The sequence below is a fragment of the Anser anser genome (genome assembly GCF_964211835.1).
Source record: "Anser anser genome assembly, chromosome: 2".
In the NCBI taxonomy this organism is placed as follows: domain Eukaryota; kingdom Metazoa; phylum Chordata; class Aves; order Anseriformes; family Anatidae; genus Anser; species Anser anser.
Window position 1 is genome coordinate 22,620,017 of NC_139721.1, and position 23,063 is coordinate 22,643,079.

Below are 23,063 nucleotides of genomic sequence, written 5' to 3' on the forward strand. Positions count from 1 at the left end.
TAACAAAACTAATTACTGTTGGTAAATCCACATGCCCCAGGCATTCTTAATATGCTGACGTTCCTCTTTATCTAATAAAAAAGGATTTAGCTGCTTAATGATTTTTAGTCTTCAGAGAACGCAATTCACTAATTTTTCCCATTTGAACTAAGTGTGGCATAGTTTTTGAAACCCAGGGCAGACGAATGAAATTTATTAAACCCAAACCCACAAAACTAGAAATTTATTGGGGCTGTTATGATCAGTTAGAGATTATAACAACAGAACTATATAAATCAAAACCATGGCAGATAGTCTTGTCCTTATATGAAAAATCACTGAAATGACCTGAGCTGAAAATCTTCTTGTCACATCCTGTGGCAGTGTTCTTTCTACACCAAAGGTGATTTTTTCCAAAGTTCAAACTTCAGTGTTTCATTTCACTTAACTATATAACTCCTTCTATATCTCTATAATTCTTTCTAAAGCTCTAGATGATTCTATTTCAGCCTTCTCAAATATTTGTGGATTCACAGCTCCAAAACTTTCACTTTGTCATCTTACAGCCAAGGTATATGCATTTGACTCTGAAGTTCCACCCTCTGCCTCCCAATAAATCAGTACTCCAGAATTCCCAAATACTTTTGTTGTCTTTCTTGCAATATTGGTTAGTTGCAAATGGCTGCTTGCTGAAAGAGCTGTCAACAGCCCACATAGCTGGCATCCTTGGGTGCTCACCTTGCTGGAGAAAGAATCAGCAAGGGAGGCCTACAGATGAAAGAAGCAGCACAAGAGACAATCTTTATATATCCATAGCTTTTACTTGGACATTTACCTCCATTTGGAGAAACTACTGGCTCTGGGAAAATGCAAAGCATTGCTAAGAATCAAAAAAGATAAATAAAGCTAAGTTTAATGAGCTTCTGTCTGACATGCTTAGCCTTGCCTCAGAATCCACAAAGCTGGTATCTAACAGATCACCCAATTGCCTTCTGTGATTAAACAGATGGATATGTGGACAAGGGTAGACCAGGACATTTCATGTACCTCAACTCTGACAAGGCCTTTAACACTTTTAACACAATGTATCTTGCATCCAAGTTAGGACATTATGGTCTGGATGGGTGAACAACCAGATTGATAAAAAAACTTGTTGAATGACTGAGCTCAGAGGGTATTCATTCATGGAAGGTGGTGATATGTCCATCATATTTATCTGAGAAGTCATGGCAGTCCAGTGAAGTTCCCACTGACTGGAAGAGGAGAAACATAACCTCCAATTTTACAAAAGGAAAATAGGAAGACTCGGGGAACTACAGACCTTGACTGTATATATCAACTCCAGAGGTCCTGCCCAGCCTAAATTATTCCATGATTCTGTCCTACCTTAAGATTAAAAGCAACTCAACCATAACTATCCATATATGCATAACTGTGTTTAAACAGATACTATCAGGATACAAATAAAATTAGACATATCTAATAATACAACACTATCTCTTCTTCTGACTTTTGCTTTAAAGAAGACCTCATACTCTAAAAATGGCTTCCTGAAAACATGCTAAACACAGCATCTTTAAATGGGGTTGAACAGCTTCCCTGAAGGAAAAATGCACAATCTAGATTATTATTTTAATTAGTAACAATGGGTGTGCCTAAAGGAAAGCCAAGCAGACGGTCGTTGCCTTAAGCCAGTGTCATACAAAATCTCATTCCTTATGTGAGTTCCAATATAACTTCGGTTTGTCTCCCCAGCCTGGTGCTCAGAAGTCCATTCAGACCACAAATTTCTCTAAACCTTGTCACTAGATACTGTGTATTCTATATGCTGGATTGTTTTTTCTTAAAAATAAAAATAAATTAAAGCAAAATCCTTACTAGCAATGCAGAATTTTCAGTCAGCTGGACACCTTAGGGAACAATAATTTTTGCAACATTCATTGGCCATGGTCAGATTGGTATAAATTCAAAAGTATTTCTAGGAGGTCTTTCACTATTTTCCCTGCAGTGTTTTTAAAGTGGTATCAGTGAATAAAAAAAAGTGAAGAATTTACCATTCTTGTTCTATTCACAGTTTTAGGCATCTCTTGAATCCTACAGTTCCTGTTACAGTTCACTTTTCAGTACCGAAGTTCAGTTTTTGACAGATACTCAACAAAATTTTTGACAGGTATGTATCTCAGTCTTTTCATTATTTTAGCAGATAGAAGTACATTCAGTAAAACTCTGATTTCTTTTACAGTCAGCTATCTCAAGAAATTCAAGGCACTGCTTTTTCCCCTTTCCTTTTCAGAAATTCCAGTGGGCAATGTTCACATACTTTTGTATGTGTGGTTGCTCATTTATTCATGAGTCCCCAAAGAGATGCACTGAATGGGCATAGGTTCTTAAAACCCTTGAAAACAACTGAACAAATGCTTAATGCAAATAGTTCAGTAATGTAAATTCATGTACAAATACTAAACCTGCATTATTAAAAAAAAAACATAATAACGTATTCTCTAGAATTAAAATATTCTATACCTTTCAACTACAAAATAATCACTGCCATGTTACCTTGTGGCAGGTTTGGAAGACAGCTTTTATACAATCCTATTTGGAACTGCAAGCTTTCTTGCTTTCTCCATTTCATTTTTTACTTTCCTATGGAAAATTAAAAAAACGAGAGGGTGGTCGAGTACTGGAACACGATCCCCAGGCAGTGGTCATGGCACTGAGCCTGCCAGAGTTCAAGAAGCATTTGGACAATACTCTCAGACACATGGTCAGATTTTTTGGGTGGTCCTTTGGGGACCCAGGAGTTAGACTTGATGATCCTTGTGGGTCTCTTCCAACTCGGGATATTCTATGATTCTATTATTCTAAATACAATTTCTTTTGCTGATTTCTACTATTCTATTAATCTTGTTTATGCATTTAATAAAAACACTGGTGAAAATCCTCACATAATACAAACCAGAAGCTCTAAATCTGGAAAGCTAACAGGCACTTTTGGGAAAAAACAAACAAAAAAAACCAAACACACCTTAAAGCTATTTCTATTAATCACCATGCTGAATAAGGCTGCGTTAAATGCAAGTGCAAGAACAACACTGCAGCAGGAGAAGCAGAGCCCAGGTTCTGTGTATCACTCTGACCTGCATAACAATCTAGGTAATTTGCAGTACTGTAGGAAAACCTTTAGAGGTTGGATAACTTCAGCTCAATTTTTCTCTTAAAAAAATGAGACAGGACACAACCAGAGGTGTTTGAGGAACTGGCCAGTGCCACTGCTGAGATCCTCTTTATCTCTTTTGAAAGTTTGTGCTGTTTGGGAGAGTCTTTGACAGCTGGAAACAGTAACTCTCATGTCTAGTTTCAAAAAAGAGCAAGGAGAAGGATCCAGGAAACTACCAGATAGTCAGCCACATTGTACTCTCTGGGAAGGTGACAGAAAAACAAACAAACGACCAACCCTTTTACAGTAACCAGTTCCAGGTACTTGAAGGGAAAGAAAGTGTTTAGGAACAAACACCACAAATATACCAGATGCAAATCATGCCTGACCACAACCTGACTGCCTTCTATCATGAGACGATTGGTTAGATTGTGGATAGAGTATTGACTGTCATCTGCTTTGACCTTAGCAAGTTTGGACAGTCTTCCACAGCATGCTCTTATCCAAACAGGTAAGTGTTAACTGAATGGGTGGACTACAAGGTGGGTAAAAACCAAACAGGACCACTAAAATCAGAGAGTAATGGTCGGTGTTCCAAAGTCTAGCTGAAGTCTGGTTACAGATTGACTTGTCCTCAAGATTTTATGATGTTTGATGTTTTTATTATTGACCCTAGCAGTGATACAGACAGAACATACCCAGGGAAAGTCCACAGATGACAGCAAACTGAGGGGAGTGGTTGATACACTGAAAGGTGGGCTGTTAATCAGAGGGACATTGACAAAATGGAGGAACGGTTTGACAGAAACCTCATAAAGTTCAAAGGTAAATGTAAGGTCCTGTACTTGAGATGGAACAACCCCAAACAACAAATACAGTTTTGAGGCCAACTGTTACAGAGCAGCAGAGAAAAGAACTCAAGGGTCCCACTAGACAACAAACTGAACATGGGACAGTGGCATGACCCTGTAGTGATGAAGGATAATCACTTATTGGGCAGCAGAGCCAGAAGATCAGAGGTGAGATTACTTCTCTTTTGTTAGATACTTGTGAGTTCACATCTAGAGTACTGTCTCTAGCTTTGAGCTCAATAGCAGAAGAAACAGATTGACAAACCTGAGCAGGCAGAGGATCATCAAGAAGGTTAGCAGGTGGTTAGCATGTATCAAAGGATATATAAGGACAAGGTGAGAGGGCTGGGTGTGTTTAGACAGAAGAAGAGAAGGCTGAGTATGGTGAAGAGAAATCAAATTGCTGTTTCCAGTTACCTAAAGTAGGGTTATGAAAAAGATGAAGTCACACTTGTTCTTTAGTCTGAAGTGAAACACTGAAAGGCAGTGATTAATAGCTGCATCAAGCAAAGTGGATATAAACACAGAACTTCGCCAGAATGAGGGTAGTTGAGCAAAGGGAATTAACCAGACACATAATTCAACCCCCATTTCTGGAGATATAGAAAGATTTAACTGGACAATGCATTGAAAAGCCTGACTTTAGTCTTGTTTTGAGAAAAAGAATGGCATCCAGAGATGTCTCCCAACCAAAGCTAAGTTTTGATTCTTGCAATGAAATAATTAGCAGGTGTGAAGTATGAATAGTTACGTGTGGGCTCCACACTTGGTTCACTGAGATGAAAACAGCAGCATACAGTGTATTATGTTTCTCTCTGCTGACTAAAGTAACATTATGAAGATAATAATATATGTGCATATATTAGAGGATGGGGTAGCTTCATATAGGCACATGTGACCACAGAACAGTGAAGAAAGAAATGGACAGAAGAGTAAACAAGAAAAATACTGGATTTAAGATTTTCACTACAGTGAATCAAGGTACAGTTTTAAAACTTATTAATGAGAAGGGAACCATCACCTTGAGCCAGAAATATTCTCATTACTCACTACAGGAGACCTCAATAATGCCAGGGAGATAATAATGAAGGACAAATATGTATCTTAGGATGTAGTCAACAAAAAGCTTAATGAAATAATTTAGTAAATTACATTTAAGCTTGCATGGTCCACATCAGTAGTGCAGCAGTTCTGCACAGTGTCAACTCAAAATTAAAGTTTTTGGCAGCCATTGAAATCTTTTGATTCCATCCATTCCGCTGACAGTGGGAAAACAGTGCTTCATGAAGTATTGAAGATATTCCCATACATACTTATAATATTCACATCCAAAAGAGACCCTGCATCTGCAAAGTATCCAAGGAAGAGAAAGATACATTGCATTTCCTTACTACATCACTCATGTTTCAACCTGGTAATGAAATACCCTTTATTTACCCTATACTTGGGAAGGAATAAAGGAGGGAGCATGACGTGATACCTACATTAGCAGGATATAAACAACTTCTGGGGTTTTGACAGGGTGAGGAGAGAGGAACATAATCAATTTGGCTTCTCTAAATCATTTCCCATTTCCACCCAGACTCACATGCATGCTGAATTTGTGTGGGCAGGAAAAAGGAATAGTTTTTCCAGCTATTCCCTTAGATAGACTTTTGGAAAGGACAAGTTGATTGTGTCTTGCCTCTTTAACTCTCTCCTTAACTCTTCTTATTTGTGAAGATTTCTCAGTGGGTCCAACAGCCATTCCAGTGGAGTTGGTGTCTTGTCACATATTGACGTCTACTGTCTTTAAAAGATGTTGTCAACCTGACTACACTTTGGTATGAAGATAAGCAATAGATAGTTTTTCTTAGGGCAAAGTTCTCACTTTCTTTTCTCTTGTCTTTTTTTTTTTTTTTTTGTACCGACCCAGAAGTTTAATTATTTAAACTTACAATTCTGTCACTGTTAATGACTAGTCTTCCACATGAGCTGAAGTATTGACTTCCAGAAATAAACAAGAATGTCAAATTCAAGAGATGGCTGCTGAACACTACAGGATTCCATTAAAAAATATAATAATTTTAATTAATTTTTTAAATTAATTATTCAGAAGATGATCCCTCATGTGTTCCATCATCTCTCTCACTGAATTAGTACAAGAAGATTCAGAGACGGATTGAATCCTATGATCTTGAGTGAAGATACTTAATGTGAGTAGTGGGTACCAGGCACAGGGAATATTTTACAATTTATTGGTTTTAATGAAGAACATAATTAGTGCATACAAATATGAATTCATGAGAAGATGCCAAAGCTTCAGTAAAAATTAAACAACTCTAAAAAACTACTTTAAAATTTATTTTTTCATCATTTATATCAGATGATTCTCCTTCTACATAAGGTGTTGCAAAATAACCTCGGTCTAATTTACTGAATAATATTCTTATTAAAATAAGACCCTTCCTACTGTTAGAATATTAGAATGAGTTATAAGACTGATCAAACAAACAATAATAAAACACACATTTCGCTTACCTCTCTAATTTTGTCACTGTAGATGATGTAAACACCTGCTCAGAGCTATGGTATTATAAAAAGAAATCAGCTGCAAACCAGGAAAAAACCTACCTCAGTGGCGGTACTGGAAGATTCCAGTCCAATCACATTGGCTTGTACCAACTGCTGAAGAAGTTGTACTTGAGCCACATTGAGGAAGAAATCCAGATTTGTTGTCATATTCACCTCCAAAGAATGACCACACACCAAAATTTCCTATGGAGAAAAGGGGAAATATTAGATAGCAGGTAGTGGGCAAATAATTTTCAGCTTCTATGTAACTATGTATTGAAAATAAGGATTAGTAAAGCTCAGAGATTTCTTCACTGAATAAATTCTAAGCATCCTAGCCACCTTCTAAGCTATTTCTTTTTTTTTTAAAAAAAAGTTATTTTACATCTGCACTTCATCTGTGATGACCTTTTACACAAAACATGAAGTTTTCAATTTTTACTTTCTATATGCATTATTTGTTACTTTCCAACTGTGCACATCTATTGCATTGTTGTAGTACACACCTAATACCCTTTATGTTCCTGCATCAGTTTTGCTCTACCCAGGAGGTAGTTATTACGAAAAATATGCTTTGTGAGCTGACGGAAACTTACTGGCATCTTCCTTACATAAAATGTTTTAAATTCTTGAGATATAAACTATACCAAAAAGAGAGTCAATACCTTTTGTGTGTAACACGCTTCACAGACTAAGCATGAATAAGCTGACCCACAGACTGGTAAAAGTGATTGTTAAATCTGGAATAACTTTGAAGTACCCACAGTAATGACTGGGGAGTGGATGCTTTGTGGAAATTTGTGGGCTTGAAAACTTGGCTAAAAGAACACAGCTCAACTAGCTTCTTATAGACAGCGTATACATTGCATTTTTAGATTTCTTTATGAGAAGCTTGTGAATACATTTTGTAATGTTGTACTATAGCACCTATTTTCAAACTTCTTTCCATCACAATTTTTTTAAGGATTCAAATTTTCTGAACTGCAAACAAGCTTATCTACCTCTGGACAGGCTGCCTTTAATATTAAATGCCATACACAAATTCTTTCTCCAGCAGAGAGAAGACACTTCAGTTAACAATTAAGATTTTTTTTTCTTTGCAGTTGGTGATGTCTGTATTTGAAAATTTACCACACCTGTGATTTAAAACAGTGAAACAGTAAAATATTAAGATTGTCCACATATTAAGAGTTCTGCTATTTCTGTTCACATTTTATACTAACCTCTGGGTGTAAATTTTCTGGAGCATCAATTTTTGTAAAAATAATTGCAGGAGCTGCAGTTATTCGAACAGTGAAATCTGTTAAAATTGGAGTTAAAATGGCTCTCCTTTCCTGATGCCGCTTTATGCTAAAAGGAAAAAAAAAAGGATGAAATCACATTATAAATTGTTGAGATGCAAAAACTTCTAATGTTTTTCTTTACATCCATTATGTAGCATAAAACTGCTTCAACAGTAGTTTGGCTTTCTGGTAGTTACTTCAATAAGCATTAAATATCATAAATCACATCTATTCCAATCTTGAAGGCAGGCTTCTTCCTTCATTTCATGGAAAAGATATGTCTAAATATTTGACTCTTCAATCTATCTCCAGTTAGACAACTGGCACATTTGGCATTGCTTTTCTTTTGTTTAACCAAACTATACAAAATCATTTGAACAAAGATAAAAACATTATTAGAAGTATTTTTCAAACGTGCCTGTGGATGCCCTTCATTTTACAAATAACTGTCCTGAATCCTCCATAATACTTGAATACATGCATTAAAACCCCGCGGTGAAAAAATTACAGTTGCTGCACACAACAACAGAACTGACAGAAAATCAGAGATATGAAAAATGAAACTACCAAACATCGTAAAACTCTAGGATTTGCACATTTCATTTATAACAAATAGTCCAAAAAAAGTCCAAAATATTTAAAATGCCTTAAAAATTGAGGGGTGACAGTCCTTCTGAACTGCTTCTTTCACTGCTTGTTCCTAGTTGGTACCTTTTCATCTACATATTAACATTTGCTTGCCAAGAATATTTGCGCCATTAAACTTGATAATGATGTTTGTTTTCCAGCTGGGTATTTATTTTTTTCCTTTAACCAAATACAAAGCCTAGAGGTACAAGCTCATTATGGATGGACCGCTAATAGCTTATGACAACACATTCCAAATAGCCAGAATCTTCTGTGTCGGGTCAAATAAACTATTGCCACAAAATGCCATCGGAGAGCCTCTGATCGGGAAAAAAATAATGTAATGAGATCAAGATGGTGCTCAGCCCTTAAAAGAGGATACAGCTCGAATTCCTGGGACAGCCCTTCCATCATGATTGATTTTGGTAATTCTTCCTACCTATCATAACTTACAGAAATGCTAAATGTCTGCATTTCCCCAAGGAGAAATCTAGAAATTATTGAAAAGGTTATTGGTCTTAGGTAAATTTTCCAATGCCCATAGAATAAGAAATTATCAACTGTGAAACAATGTAAGTTAAACTATACACTGAATTATGCAAACTTATATCGCAATATAAAAGACCAAACCACACTGCCACATAAAAAAAAACAGAGAATATATCTATACAGAACTCTTCAGATATGTCTACTTGTCAGATTGGTATACCTGTGTTAGACTTAATCTCATTCTATCTAGTAATGGAAATGTGGTGGTTCAGACATCATCATAAATTGCCCAAGTGAACCAGACACGTGAACTATGTAATTATACAATCAGTTCTTACCATCAACTAGAATTATCTATATTAATGTCATTAAATGATATGGTTACATATCTGTCTATGCAGGAATCTCTTGACACGTGGAACAGGTGACTAAAGTTCTTGATTAAGAACAGGTATTGATATAGATATTCTAGAATAAAGATAATAGTTCTGAAAAGGATTCTGTTGAAAAGCACACGATCGCAAATGTTGCTGGTTTGTTGGCCAAGAGTTAGGCAGAAATGAAATGAAATAGATATCATAACATGACTACAAGTCAGGCTTAGATATATTTCTAGCAAGATATAAAACCACAGATCGCAGTTTACTGCTTAGACTATTTTGATGCTTCAAATTTCACTAACAGTCTGAGAGTCCTCAGAACTCGTAGGAGGCATGGCAAACAATAAGGGAATGTAAGCTGTCATATGGAGGTAGGCCTTAAGTCTTTTAAATTTATTTAGGACAACAATATACAGAAGTTAGCTAGCAGATGCTACAGATCATAGACCTATTATTTACTGAGCACAAGTGTAACAAACGTTTGTTTCAAATGACCGTCACAATCACTGCCAAGTTGGCTGCACACTAGTTATAGCAATATGCTTAAAAGCAAGTTGATTTGTGACTGTGAGAAATTTACCATCTTACAGTAAAAACTTTAATATTTTGGTAAGCTGTTGCTCTGATGGTCTACAATTATGGTTTCTGAAGCAAGATTAGTCTAATTAAATCCCCAAATTAAATGCAGACCAGTTTTTGGTTAGTGTACATCTTCAACTGAGAAAAGTGTCTTAGATTTTGCCAGGTCTACAAATGCTTCTCTCCCTGCCATCACCTTCATTTTAAATTTAAACCAGACGGCTTTCTTCCCAATTCCTACTTCCCCTTCACAATAGGATGAGAAAGAAATGCCTTCATTTCTGAGGAAAATGGAACAGCTAAGTCGTAGAACAATTCTATGAGAGAGCACACATCTATATGTTAAAAAACTTCAATGGGAAGGGACATAACACTGCTAGTACGTATGATTTTGACAAATGAAACAGAGCTATAGAAATAAGCTATTTGTTAAACCCCAAATCTACAACTGGCTCTTTTCACCATTGTTCAAATTATTTCTCAGCTTATAAATATTCCAATTTCTTAATTTTCAAATGTTATTCTAGTAGGTACCTGGTACACTGCAACTCAGAGGACTTTTTTGGTAATATAGATTGGTTGCTGATTTATTTTTTATTTTTTTTTTAATCATCCTTATGTGGTATTCCTGTCCTGCTCTACTTACTAGTTTCCACATTTCTAGTTGGTGAATTTGAAGCTCAGCCAAATCAAGTATTAGCAAAATAATTGTAAGTACAAACAGAAGGCAAACAGAGCACAGTAAATAATGAGGGGAGAGGATATGAGAAAGTGCACAAAAGGAACAAAGAAACAAATTCCACTTTGAATTATTAAGTCTTCCACACTGCACCTAAGTGCACCGTTAACTTAACACAGGTGTACGCCACATGAGCTTATGAAAAAACTTGATTGTGAAGAGCGTAATGATGGCTCTGTGTCTGCAGCACATTCATTCCATGGTTCATTTGTGCATCTGTTATATATTTGTCTCGGAAAAAAAATAAAAAGGAAAAGCTAGTACTTTTAGAGATGTTAAAGCAGTTGATCATCTACACTTAAAAGTACTGCACATAGTACTTGAAAGTCCATATGTTAGCACAGAGCAACAAGGAAGCAAAACAGTTATGATAAGGTCTGGAGGTGCCTTTTACTCAGTGCTGAATTAGGGCTATATCTGAATGATTATATGAACTCTGGTTATTGACTACAGATCCACATTGTAAAATCACAGGACAAAAATGGTCTCTGTCCTCAAAGGTTTACAATTTAAATCTAAGAAAAAACAGACCTGAAGACTGGGAAATAAAAGTAACAACTAACAGCATTGTAGGTAATGACATCAGTACAGTGGCAACGTTATAGCTGTTTTATGAGTTTTTCTATTACACTGTAATAGAAATGATTTTTTTGGGGGGAAAGATGACATTGCAATAATTTTGTGAATGTTCACAGGAGATGCCTTTAAACCTGTAGGATAACCTAGGAGTGAGCAAGAAAGTACTTTTTTGGAAATTAAATGCAGCAGCCCTGTTAACTGGAACGGTGAGGTTTGATGAGCACTGAGTGTACTTGAGTCAAAGCAAATGAAAGAAGACATACAAGGAGAAATGGATAGTTTGGAAGTACCTTGAAAGTAAAGACGTATCTAATGATTAATGTAACAAAAATGTTGTGGAGACAAGATAAAGAAATATGAAGAACAGAATTTTGTATTCAAAGCAGCATTTGATTACATCAAATCATAGAATCATAGAATGGCTTGGGTTGGAAGGGACCTCAAAGATCATTTAGTTCCAACCCCCCTGCCATAGGCATGGATGCCACCCACTAGATCAGGGTGCTCAGGGCCTCATCTAACCTGGTCTTGAACACCTCCAGGGATGGAGTATCCACAACCCCTCTAGGCAACCTGTGCCAGTGCCTCAACGCTCTCTGAGTGAAAAATTTCCTCCTAACCTCTAATCTAAATTTCCCCTCTTTCAGTTTAAAACCGTTCCCCCTCATCAGCATTTGATTACATCCACTCATAAGTGCTTTGAATTTACATGAGGAGGAAGGACTGCCAAAGAGATGATGTTGCACTAACAGAAGAGGTGTGATGATGTGAGACTGGAAAAGCTATGAAAGTGTACAATAAGGAATATAACTTGGCAATTTTATATGGAAACAAAATCCAAACAAACAACAAATAATGGCCAGTAAGAGATAAAGCATGACCTAGATGTGAAACTTGGAAATGTCTGCCTTATTCCTAATTATCATTTTTTTCTTAATGATACCTTACTCAATCCAGAGTTTGAGTCCTTATATAATTAAAAAATACATAGCTCAGGAAGTAACTCATATATATTGAACTCATGAATGACAACTAAGAGCTCCCTTATGCCGTGTAAGTTTACTATCTACGGAGAGAAGAATCCTCACATAAAATTCCATTATGTGAAAAACAAAATTCAAGTATTAGCATGGAATATCCCACATAATCAAACAGTCTTTTCTAGAAGTGTAAGGCATGCAACCTGAAGATGTTTTATTAGTTAGCATGCTATCTTTGGACTTAAAAAGACTTTTACCTTGCAGGCTTCCCTTAGAGTCGTATAATTCATTTAATTGCTGATCTACAAATGCATTGGAATACCTAACTACTGATGAAATCTGTGGCAACCTGCATCATCCTGCCTCTGATCTCCATCTTCCAAAGGGTAGAACAGTTCACATCCTTTTAGCTCTCTGAGGTGTTACAAAGAATCATCACAAGACAGTGAAATAGTGTAACTCTACTTCGCGGACTATCTAATGACCAGAACTAGACAATGAACAAATGTACACCATCTGGCTGTACAGAATGACTATTGTTATGTAATTACGCCTCAGTAAAACTAATCTTCAGCTTTTTAAGTATGATGTGCAACATTTCACTGCTGTGGATTAATAAAGGAAATAACATACCCCTTGTTTTTGAGTACGACTTTGTACAGTGCAAATAAAAATACGACTTCAGGTACAATAAATACAACAAACTGAAGTACAAAACTGAATGCAAACATATTGTATTTTATTCCAAGATTCACAAGGAATGCCCCTACTTCCCCACACATGGATCTACTGATCATTTCTTATTGGTCTTCCCTACTAGAATCTGGCAAGCTGCACTTCAACTTTCCAAAAAAGCATGAAAATGAAAACTATTCAAGGAAAAATCTGCAGGAAACATTTCTGAGGATCCTTGCAAAGCAAGAGTGGTATTTTGTTCAGTTTCATACAACAGATCATTGGCTCCCTGACATACTCAATGAGAGTTGCAAAGAGCTGTTCCAGATGGTCGTATGCCAAGGACAGAACTGTAACGCAGTATATTGCCACACTCAATTCATTACCACACAGAGAAGTAATGCTTTTAAGCTCAATTAAATTTTTTTTTTTCTAAACAGAGTTTATTCAGGCTGCAGGAAGCAGAAGTTGCTGCTGGGAGCTGTAGAAGGATTGCACAGGGATGGGGGCGAGGCCTCAAGAGAGGATATATTTCTTTATTTCCTTCAGGGCTGTTGTTTTTTCCATTGCGAGGAGGGAGAGGGAGGAGGAGATCCGCAAGCTGAAAAAGCAGTTTTCAATCAAGAAAACTTCTTTTGGTTAAGTACTCCCAGTTCCCCACATGCTGTTTGGTAAAGGGAATAAATGTGGACAGGTTTCATTTGTACGTAACCTTATTAGAACTGTCTGACTGTTTCCAGTACTCTTTTTATATATTACACCATTAGGGAGCTTTTTATAACATCTACAGTGAAGGATAAACATTTTATAATGGGAAGAGTTATGACCCCCGATCCCCAGTACAGCATGGTATTTGGACAGGTTTTTCTGAGAGCGGGCACCCACCCTGCCAGAGAGTTCTAGGTCCCCCATTCTTCCTGCAGTGACCTCCAGAGGCATGGGAGGCAGCACATAGACGCTTCAGGATAACACTGAAGAATTTTAGACTAATCTCCTTGAAACATTTAACACCTAGTCTCAAAGTAAGATTACTTTCTTTCCAAATCACACTGTAAGAGATAAAAATAAATAAATAAAAAATTCAAAAGCATGAGATATTCAGTACTAGAAATATTGAACTCCAGAAGAAGTGGTGGGAACATTTGAATGATTTACTTTCCATATAAATGTTGCTAAAGCATTCAAATTATAAATTATGTCAAAAGCTTTCATATATTTGTTTATATTACATACAAAAAAATTTATATTTAGAATGATTTGATTTTCATTCAAGTTTTTAAAACAAGACCATATTTCAACTCAGAAGACTAAATTACAATATAATAAATTCTAGAATTTTTACAGCTCTTTAATTAAACAAAAACAAAACCAAAAACAAACAGTAATACATTTGGAAGTGGGAATGCAAAATAAAAGGTGGCATCTCTGCTGAAGTTTTCTGTATGTGAAATACTCGGATATAGATTAGATTCTATACTGTACATTACACCGTACATGTCTATACATTAAAAATGAGTCAAGTAAGAGAGAAATGGATCTCAAAAAAGAATTTTAAAATCCAGTTAACCGAATAAACTATAGCATTGTGTCTAAATGATAAGTAAAACCAAGGAGAAGTACATGTAAACCAAATAATGAAACTAACCCTAAAATAATTCAGTAAATATCATTATGTTCCAGGTTAAACATGTCAATGAAACTTAAAGAATTAAAAAAGAAAACAATATCACAAGTAGGTCAAAGTATTAAGCTTCCATGATAGTTGCAGTAAATCTTAAGATGAAAATCACCCTGAAAACACTAAGCACCATGTAAAACACCATGCAGCCACCCTCTTGGTACATGCTGGAAATATCTCAATGGATGGCAAAGTTCAATATGGGTTCTTATAGTTCTCAGCACACCACTTCCACAGATCATAAAATAGACCCAGATGCAGCAAAGCTGACTGCCAACTAAAAAGCAAAAATGTGAATATCCTGAAAAAGAATTGTAGTAAATGTGTAAAAATGTAAGCCAAAAGGACAAGAAAACACTCATTCCAGCCTTCTCTTTGAACATATTCAACCTGGAATTAAAATACAGCATTGCATACCACAAAGGAGAAGTTAATGTATTTAATTAAAACTGATCTAGAACAAAAAATGAAGTAGAAGACTCATGTAAAAACAATTTCAAAAGAAACTTACTTATATGTCAAATATATTGTAATAAAATTTTATTTTGGAAGTCTGCTGAGAAAAAGAATAATAACCAAGCACTTATACGAAAAAAAGAGAATACTGATTATTTTCAACTGTTTCTCTTATTCTTATCTCTATAGCTTTCTAGTAATCCCACCAATTTTCCTATCAAAATCTATAACCATAAAGCTCAGACTGAAGTTTGCTAGCAACATGACTTCAGCCACCAACGGGAAGGAAAAGGAAAGGCAATTCCCCAGTGGCTGGTTTTGTAACGTTAGCTTTACTCACAGATTGGCCATAAGTCCTTTGGAAATTAATGTCATCTTTAAAGAAATGCCGGTGGCCCCACAACATTTTGTGAGAAAAAACTTGATGGGCAACTTGCCCAAAATCAAGGTCTAAATAGAAGGGGTCATGTATATATTTTCAAGACCAAGAATTTAAAAGCAAAGTTGTCTATAAAATTGTGTTAGTAATAAATAAATAAACAAATCATTATATGGCAGGAGAGAACCAGGTGATCTTATAATTGAAGAACCGATACTATCACTGTGTTTAACTGATACATATAAATAAATAAAAGAATATACAAATATACAAAAAAAAAGAAAAACAAAACAAAACAAAAAATGTGTTTTCATCTGCGTTCCAGTCACTCCTTGTGATTTTATCATTGCTTTGGTTAGATCTGCTGTTACTGACCTCTGTTTTTCAGTGATACACTAGAGTTTATTCTTGGTCATATTGTTTTCCTGCACGTATTCCTCCAGAATGGCCTTATATGCTCTTTTGATCTTTCATCAATTCATCATGTACAAATCTTAGGCTTCATGCCATCCTCATGTAGCTTCTTTTGCTACGGCTTGCCCTACTTTCAGGAAAATCTCACAGATTCCTGTCATCTTCCCTACTCCTGAAAATTAAATGAACAATAGTTCAATTTTTGTCTTCCCTCATGATTCGTCCTGTTTTTCTACTTCAATTTCAGGAACACATCTCTTAATTCAGACAGGAATCCGTATCTTGGGAGACATAAAATTGTGCATATATTTCATAAAGATTGGACTCACGGCCAAAGAGCCAAGCACACACAGCACCACAGAATGGGGGGCCAATAATGCAGAAGAATGGAAGCTTGACATGGCAAGGACCAGCAGGAGGAAGAGATTTCACCCGAAGCCTGACGTGCTCTTGCTGAACCTCTTCACCACTCTCTAGACTGAAGAAGAAAGATCCATCACATCAGGGGAGACTCCGGAGTTGCGTAAGGCAGCCTGATCTGCTCCTCATATATCAACCAGGGCAACTATGAATAGGCAATGGCTGAGAGTGAGACTGTAGGGAAGCAACTGGGCCAACAGACCCTGCGCCATATGGGAACACCTAGAAGAGGCATTGATTGTTGTGGGTGACTCCATGCTGCAGAGGACAGAGGAACCTGTCAACCTGATCTGTCTAGAGAGGTTTGTTGTCTGCCAGGGGCTCAAATATGAGATATCCTGGAAAGACTGCCAAGGCCTGTCCACGTGTTGGACTATTACCCTCTGCTGCTCTTCCATGTGGATATTAATGATACCAAGGGCAAATTGTAAACCATCAGACAAAATTTCAGAGCTCTAGGGATGGTGGTCAAGGGTCTGGGAGCCCAGGTCATTTTGTCCTCAATCCTGCCAGTGAGGCGGGAGGATGGGAGGAGTAGCAGACAGATTTTCCAAGTTAACAACTGGCTGCACTGCTAGTGTTGGCAACATGTTTTCAGTTTCTATGATCACAAGACCCTGTCTGAAGACTGAAAACTGACAGGGAGAGGCGATATCCACCTTATTAAGTGAGGCACGTGTGTCTTTGCCAACAGGTTTGTCAGCCTGGTAAAGGAGGGCTTCAAACTCTGAAAGAAGGGGGACAGGGAACATCACAGAGACAGAGTAGTCAGCAAAACACGGCTTAAGTTGGGATGCCTCCAGGGGGTGCATGCAGCCGAGGAAGTGTGTACAGGACATGGCTGTGGAGGATCCTCTTACAATCCTGCTGGGAAACCTGCATGCTCGATTACCTCTCTGAAATGCCTGCATGAAGCATTGGGAATATACAGAAGAATTAAGAGATCTGCGTGTGGTCACAGGGCCATGATCTCATTGTAATTACAGAGATATGGTGAGATAGCTCACATGACTGGGATGCTATCAGAGATGGCTATGTGCTTTTTAAGGAAGACAGGCCAGGAAGGCAAGGTGGTGGAGTTGCTCTTTATGTGAGAGAGCAATTGGAATGTATCAAGCTCTGCCTCGGTGTGGATAAAGAGTGAGTCAAGAGCTTATGGGTAAGGATTAAAGGGCAGGCTAACATGGGTGACTGTTGTGGGTGTTTACTACAGGCCGCCTGATCAGGAAGTCAACGAGACCTCCTACAGATAGCTGGAAGTAGCCTTACGATCACAGGCCCTGGTTCTCATGGGGGATTTCAATGACCCTGATATTTGCTGGAAAGACAACACACCTAGGCACAAACAGTCCAGGAGGTTCCTACAGAGCCCTGATAATAACTTTTTGATACAGCTGCTGGAAAAGCCAATGAGGAGAGGTGTGATGCTGGACCTTGTACTAGCAAACAAGGACTGGTTGGAGATGTAAAAGTTGACAGCAGCCTTGGCTGCAGTGACCATGAGATGGTGGATTTCAGCATCCTGCATGGAAGACGCAGGGCAATAAGTAGGATTGCAGCTCTGGACCTCAGGAGAGCAAACTTTTGCTTCAGGAATCCACTTGGAGGAATCCCATGGATTAGGGCCCTTGAAAGCAGAGGAGTCCAAGAGATCTGGTCAGTATTCAAGCATCACTTCCTCCAAGCACAAGATCAGTGCACCCCTATGAGAAAGAAGGTATGCAAAGGGGGCAGGAGATCTACATGGATGAGCAAGGAGCTCCCGGCAAAACTCAATCAGACGGAGGTATACAGGAGGTATTTTTTGACTGTTAAATAACCTGTAAAACCTGTATGCACTTTTATAGCATATGTATGAATTTGTAGAGTAAAACAAAAAAGCATATTAAAACTAGAAATTAAATTTCAAAAACTCCAAAATCAGAAAAAAAATTAAAACTAGTATTTTATAATTTTAAATTTTAAAACTTAAAATACTAAGCAAGTGTATGCAGGCTTTACCTTTCAGTTTTGTTTATATAGAGGGCAGGGCTTTGCATGTGTATCACACAGTATACAGCAAGGAAGACTCAGTTTAAATATCTCATTCTAAAAATTTGTCTGGTTTTAGTTACAGAAGCACAAAAAACAGTTCAGAACCAATAGGAAATGTTCTACTTTATCCTCCTCTAACTTAAAAATGACTAAGCTGGTTTTACTCAAGCTTTGTAATAATACAAACAAAAGAAGTTAAAAACAAAAACAAAACCTCCTGTTGCTTGTAGACTGAGAAGCTGAATGTCATGTCTCAGCCCTGGAGTTATTTTTATGGACATAACAATAAGCCACTCAGAAAAGAGCTTATAATGGAAAAAAAGACACAATAACTAGACAATAACTGCAGTGCAGCAATTAATAGTGATATTCCCTTCAAATGCATAATCCAAAACTCCGTGCAAATGTGCTTGCCATGCAAAAAAACAATTCAGAGTTAGTTGATTCAGATATACTGCAAATAATATCTGTAATGTTTGTGCTATGTAACTTTAGAAGAGAGTAAAAAAAAAAAGTTCCTACCTACTGGCCATGTTCCATTCAAGTGCTGGATTTTGAGAATTTCTTTCACTCTCTGGCAAAACCCCTCCTTTTCCATTTTCCTTCTCTGGTTTCAACTGATTCCAATGAGCAGTACCAATGTTTATAGATTGAAGATCTATTTGATATTGTCTGTCTTCAACTTCTGATCCAGGGTCTCGAAGTATTCCTAGATTCAGTGCTCTTCTGTAATACCAAAAAAAAGCACTTCAGAACAAATTGCAATGAAGAGAGCAATTGTGAACAAAGCTCAAAATCAGACTAAAAATTGCAATGAACAAGTTTTGCTTAGTAAGACAATGAAGATACAAAAATAAGAAAACTCAGGTATGTGTTTTGCTACTCTTGATTACATCTAAGCCTTAGTTTAGGTCCAGATCTTCAAAAGTATCCAGCTGCCTCTCTCTTATGGATTTGAATGAGGGATACCTAAATAAACATATTTCAAAGTTTAGCCAGATCCACCAAAGTCAATATGAGATCAATCCATTGACTTCAGTGGACTTTGAATCAGGTCCATACGAGCAGCCTTATGGGAAATGCAGGAAAGCATCTACTGAATAGATAAAGGATGTGTTATTCAAGTCTTCAAAAAGAACAGCTACATGTCGGTATGGTGAACAACTATACTGTGAGATAATTGTTCAAACTTACCTGAAAGAATACAAGTTAAAAAGAACATTCTAAGATGAAGAAAATCTTTTTAACACAGAATTTCAGGACAGAGTTGTGTTATTAAAATTCTTCTGACAAGGCAGAAAAAAAGCATTTTTGAGTGAACCACACTACTTGTGGACTCTGCCAAATTCTGCTGCATTGGAAGATTATTTGTATTTGCAGCTGAGCTTGGAGAACAGTCGTATCAAGCTTCAACAAAACATCAAGAGATTTAAGATGAGTGGGTGCTGTGAAGACCATTTGTTCTTACTAGTAACCAGTATGGGAGGAGTCATCTACTATAATTTGCTTTTTGCTAATGAGAGCTAGGAAATCTTCCAAGAAATGAACTTGCCCTTTCTACATGGTGAACAACATAACTTTATCCACAATGTTCATTTAGTAATACAATAAAAAAGCACAATTGAACTTAGCACTTTTTTTTTTTTTTTTAACAAGCTAGGAAAAGGCACAAGGATATGATCTTGTTCATTTTGCTTTGAATCTATGCTCACATCAAATTACAGTCTATTTTTAATGATTTCATACATTACTGAGTTGAAGTTTGATTTGAAGGGTTAAAAGCAGCACCCTGCAATCTGTGATACATGCACTAATGCAATCTATAGGTATTGGTATGCACCATATTTCAAAGTGCAGTCCCTATGCTGCCCAAACCCAAACACCGTTGAAACTGCTGATACCATTGCCATTGTCACTGACGGAGTATGCTAGCAATTAAAATAATGAATTAATTACCTACCCACAGGGGCATGCAAATGGCAGGAAAGCCAACAGTTCTGACAAGAGTCACACCTGCTGAGGCAGTGTGATGGCACCATTCAGTAGCCCTATAACTTTCTGAAATGCTTATCTGAGATGCACTGAAAATCTGTTATGTCAGCAGTGATATTTCAAAATTAAATGTGGTTTCTTAAAACTTAGGAATGTGTTTGTCAACTTTTCACATAGAGAGATCTAACCACAACAACTGTGTCTTTTATTATTCTTTCTGGGCATTATTTCCTCAACATGTATGTAGTCTTATTTATTTATTTATAAACTGCAGATTACTGTTTGGCCCAGTGTCTATTTACTTACCTTGTTTAATGGAAGTAAATATTGGAATATATGTTTTGTGAAATACTACTGAAATTAAAGCACCAACTTACATATTTTGTGAAATCTGTTTAAGTATACAAAACACAGAATATGATCATTTCACCTGCATAATGAATCATTCTCTCCACTACTTAACAGTAAAGAAATTTTTTCATTCATTCTTTTATGAGCAGCTCGAGAGCTTGCATTAAAATGTACCTAGCACTATATTCCTTAGGCTTGTTCAGCACAACCATGATGTGGTGAACGGAATTCCTAGAGCAAAATTTGTCTGTGTGCGGCAATATGAAACTCCACATTGTGACAATGGCTTTCTTCCCCTCAAAAATAACTTATTTAATTACAAAAACAATGAAATCACCCTTTGACACACACACACTTCCATGCAGCAAAAAAATACACAGAGCTACTATTTGGACATAGGGTACTAGTATATTTCATGGCTAGTATAATATTAATGTAAAGGATTTTTTTTTTAATTTTTTTTTTTTTACATTTTGACTAGACTGATTATTGCTTTCAGAAGTACAACTTGCCAGCTTTATACAAGGATCAAAATATACCTTTTTTTCCAAATATGTACATAGACACATTTACATGACCACTTATTTGTGGTTTTCTTTACGAACCATTTTTATAAGTAAGGCCCCTGTTTTATTAGGTATATACCTTCTAGAAGGATGAGAATAGGTTAAAATGAAGGAATTGGCCTAATCTTAAACACATACACTATGCATAAGGTCTGTAGTCTTTTTCATTCTGTAGCTTTCAAAACCCTTACAGAAAATAAAATCAGGGAAAAAGAGTAAGCTGAGATTCAAGACTTCTCTAGCCCTAGCATAAAAGATATTTTACCATCTGAAATGTACTGTAGGAGTAATGATTTTAATTGCTTCACCCTTCTGAAAACAACCTCACTATCCCATCTGAACCTTTCAGCAGGTGGTATAGACTACAACAGTTGGTCAATAATACAGTAAGATCATAAGCAAACAAAGAAGACCATCAGCATATAACAGGAAACACAGCTTTAATGTTTTTCTTTTCAAATTGATTTAGTCTGGGTCAGGCTTTTTGTATGTTTATATAAGAAACAGCTCATGTTGAACCAGTTACTTCATGCTGCTGAATAGGCATAATTCTGAGACCCACTATAAAGAAGTTAAATCTATCCACTTATAACTCATCTGAGACCTACAAAAAGCTGAACAAGGCAGGAAAAAAAGCATTGAAGTCTATACATTATGTAACAATCAAGAAATATATATAGACTTCACACATAACAGTTAATTTCTTTCAGCACTTACTAGATCTCTGCGTGTACTCATTTCCCCTCCCAGGTATAGAGATGAGAAAGCTATCCATTCAAATTAAAGGTTTTGCCCTGACGGTAAAAGATGCTTCCTATTCTAATTCCAAAGAAAACAAACAATAAGCTTGGATCAAAAAACACCCTCTATTTTATAGAGGTAAAAGTTGGACCTGGATACAGATGCTATGCAAAAGGACTACTTTCTCTTCTGCTTATACAGTTTGAGTCTAAATGAGTAGGAAATCCCATGATCTACGAACAAGGAGTGGCTGAACTAGTGCTGAAATCACAGCAATATTTATAGCTGACCTCGTACTCCATAATTGCATTTTTCCCATTCTGTTCAACATAATTTCTTAACTTATTCTCCCTGACAAGGCTGCTAAAAGTGTTATACTAAATATGGGGGAATTTGAAACAACTGTTTCTTGGGGAAGCAATGGGCAACAGCCCCATTTGGAGTGAGATGCTACAGGGCATGATGTTAAGGGCAGAAAGAAAAAGTGTGGTAAACCTAGGGCATCTATGATGACAATACTGGCCTTCCAAAATGCTGAGCTTTTATTAGTAAAACTCAAGGCAGGAACCAGCTTTCTGAAAAAAAAGACAACTTTTTTTTTGCTCTCTCTCCTTTTCTTACAGCAAGTGGATGCCATTGCCACAAAGAAGCTAAAGTTTGAGTCACTGGGAGAAAAAAATAACTTTCCTATCATTGCAGAACATGTGCTACATGGACATGATCTTGGAGCATGAATGAAAGAAACACTGTATCACGGCAGTTGGTAATGGAAGACTTGGATTTGATTAAATTTGGAGAGATTAGAAGACATATTTGTCAGAAAGACCCAAAGAAGAAAGAGAAAAAAAATACAGGATACATAAGACACAGGAGAGGACAGGAGAGAGAAGAAAGATGGGATCTGGCTCTAATGCTAAAATTAGATAAAAGCTGGAGCTAAGAAAATTCTCTTATTACAAGAAAGGAGGAGACATCCTTAGGCAAGAAGCGTCAGTCCTGACAAAATTCTAAAATTTTGTTCATAATCCTGGGTATGCTTTCTGCCATATAGCCTGAGCTCCATATCTTTCCTAATGTGTAACCTCAGCGTTTCTTCCCCACTCTGCCATCCGTCCCTACAAAGACTCATTTGTGGCTTAACAGACATAATGTTTTATGATG

General features: G+C 36.8%; 1 protein-coding gene across 10 annotated transcripts in view; it reads right to left on the bottom strand.

Moving 5' to 3' along the window:
- VPS13B (vacuolar protein sorting 13 homolog B) overlaps window positions 1–23,063 on the bottom strand; it is a 478,347-nt gene that overhangs the window by 153,209 nt on the left and 302,075 nt on the right. For all 10 annotated transcript variants that reach the window (XM_083824116.1, XM_083824118.1, XM_083824115.1 and 7 more), the window contains 3 exons: window positions 18,775–18,978; window positions 7,764–7,890; window positions 6,601–6,744 (listed from right to left, as the gene is read on the bottom strand). In XM_083824116.1, coding sequence (XP_083680242.1) covers window positions 6,601–6,744; window positions 7,764–7,890; window positions 18,775–18,978 — 475 coding nt within the window. The remainder of the gene's footprint in view (window positions 1–6,600; window positions 6,745–7,763; window positions 7,891–18,774; window positions 18,979–23,063) is intronic.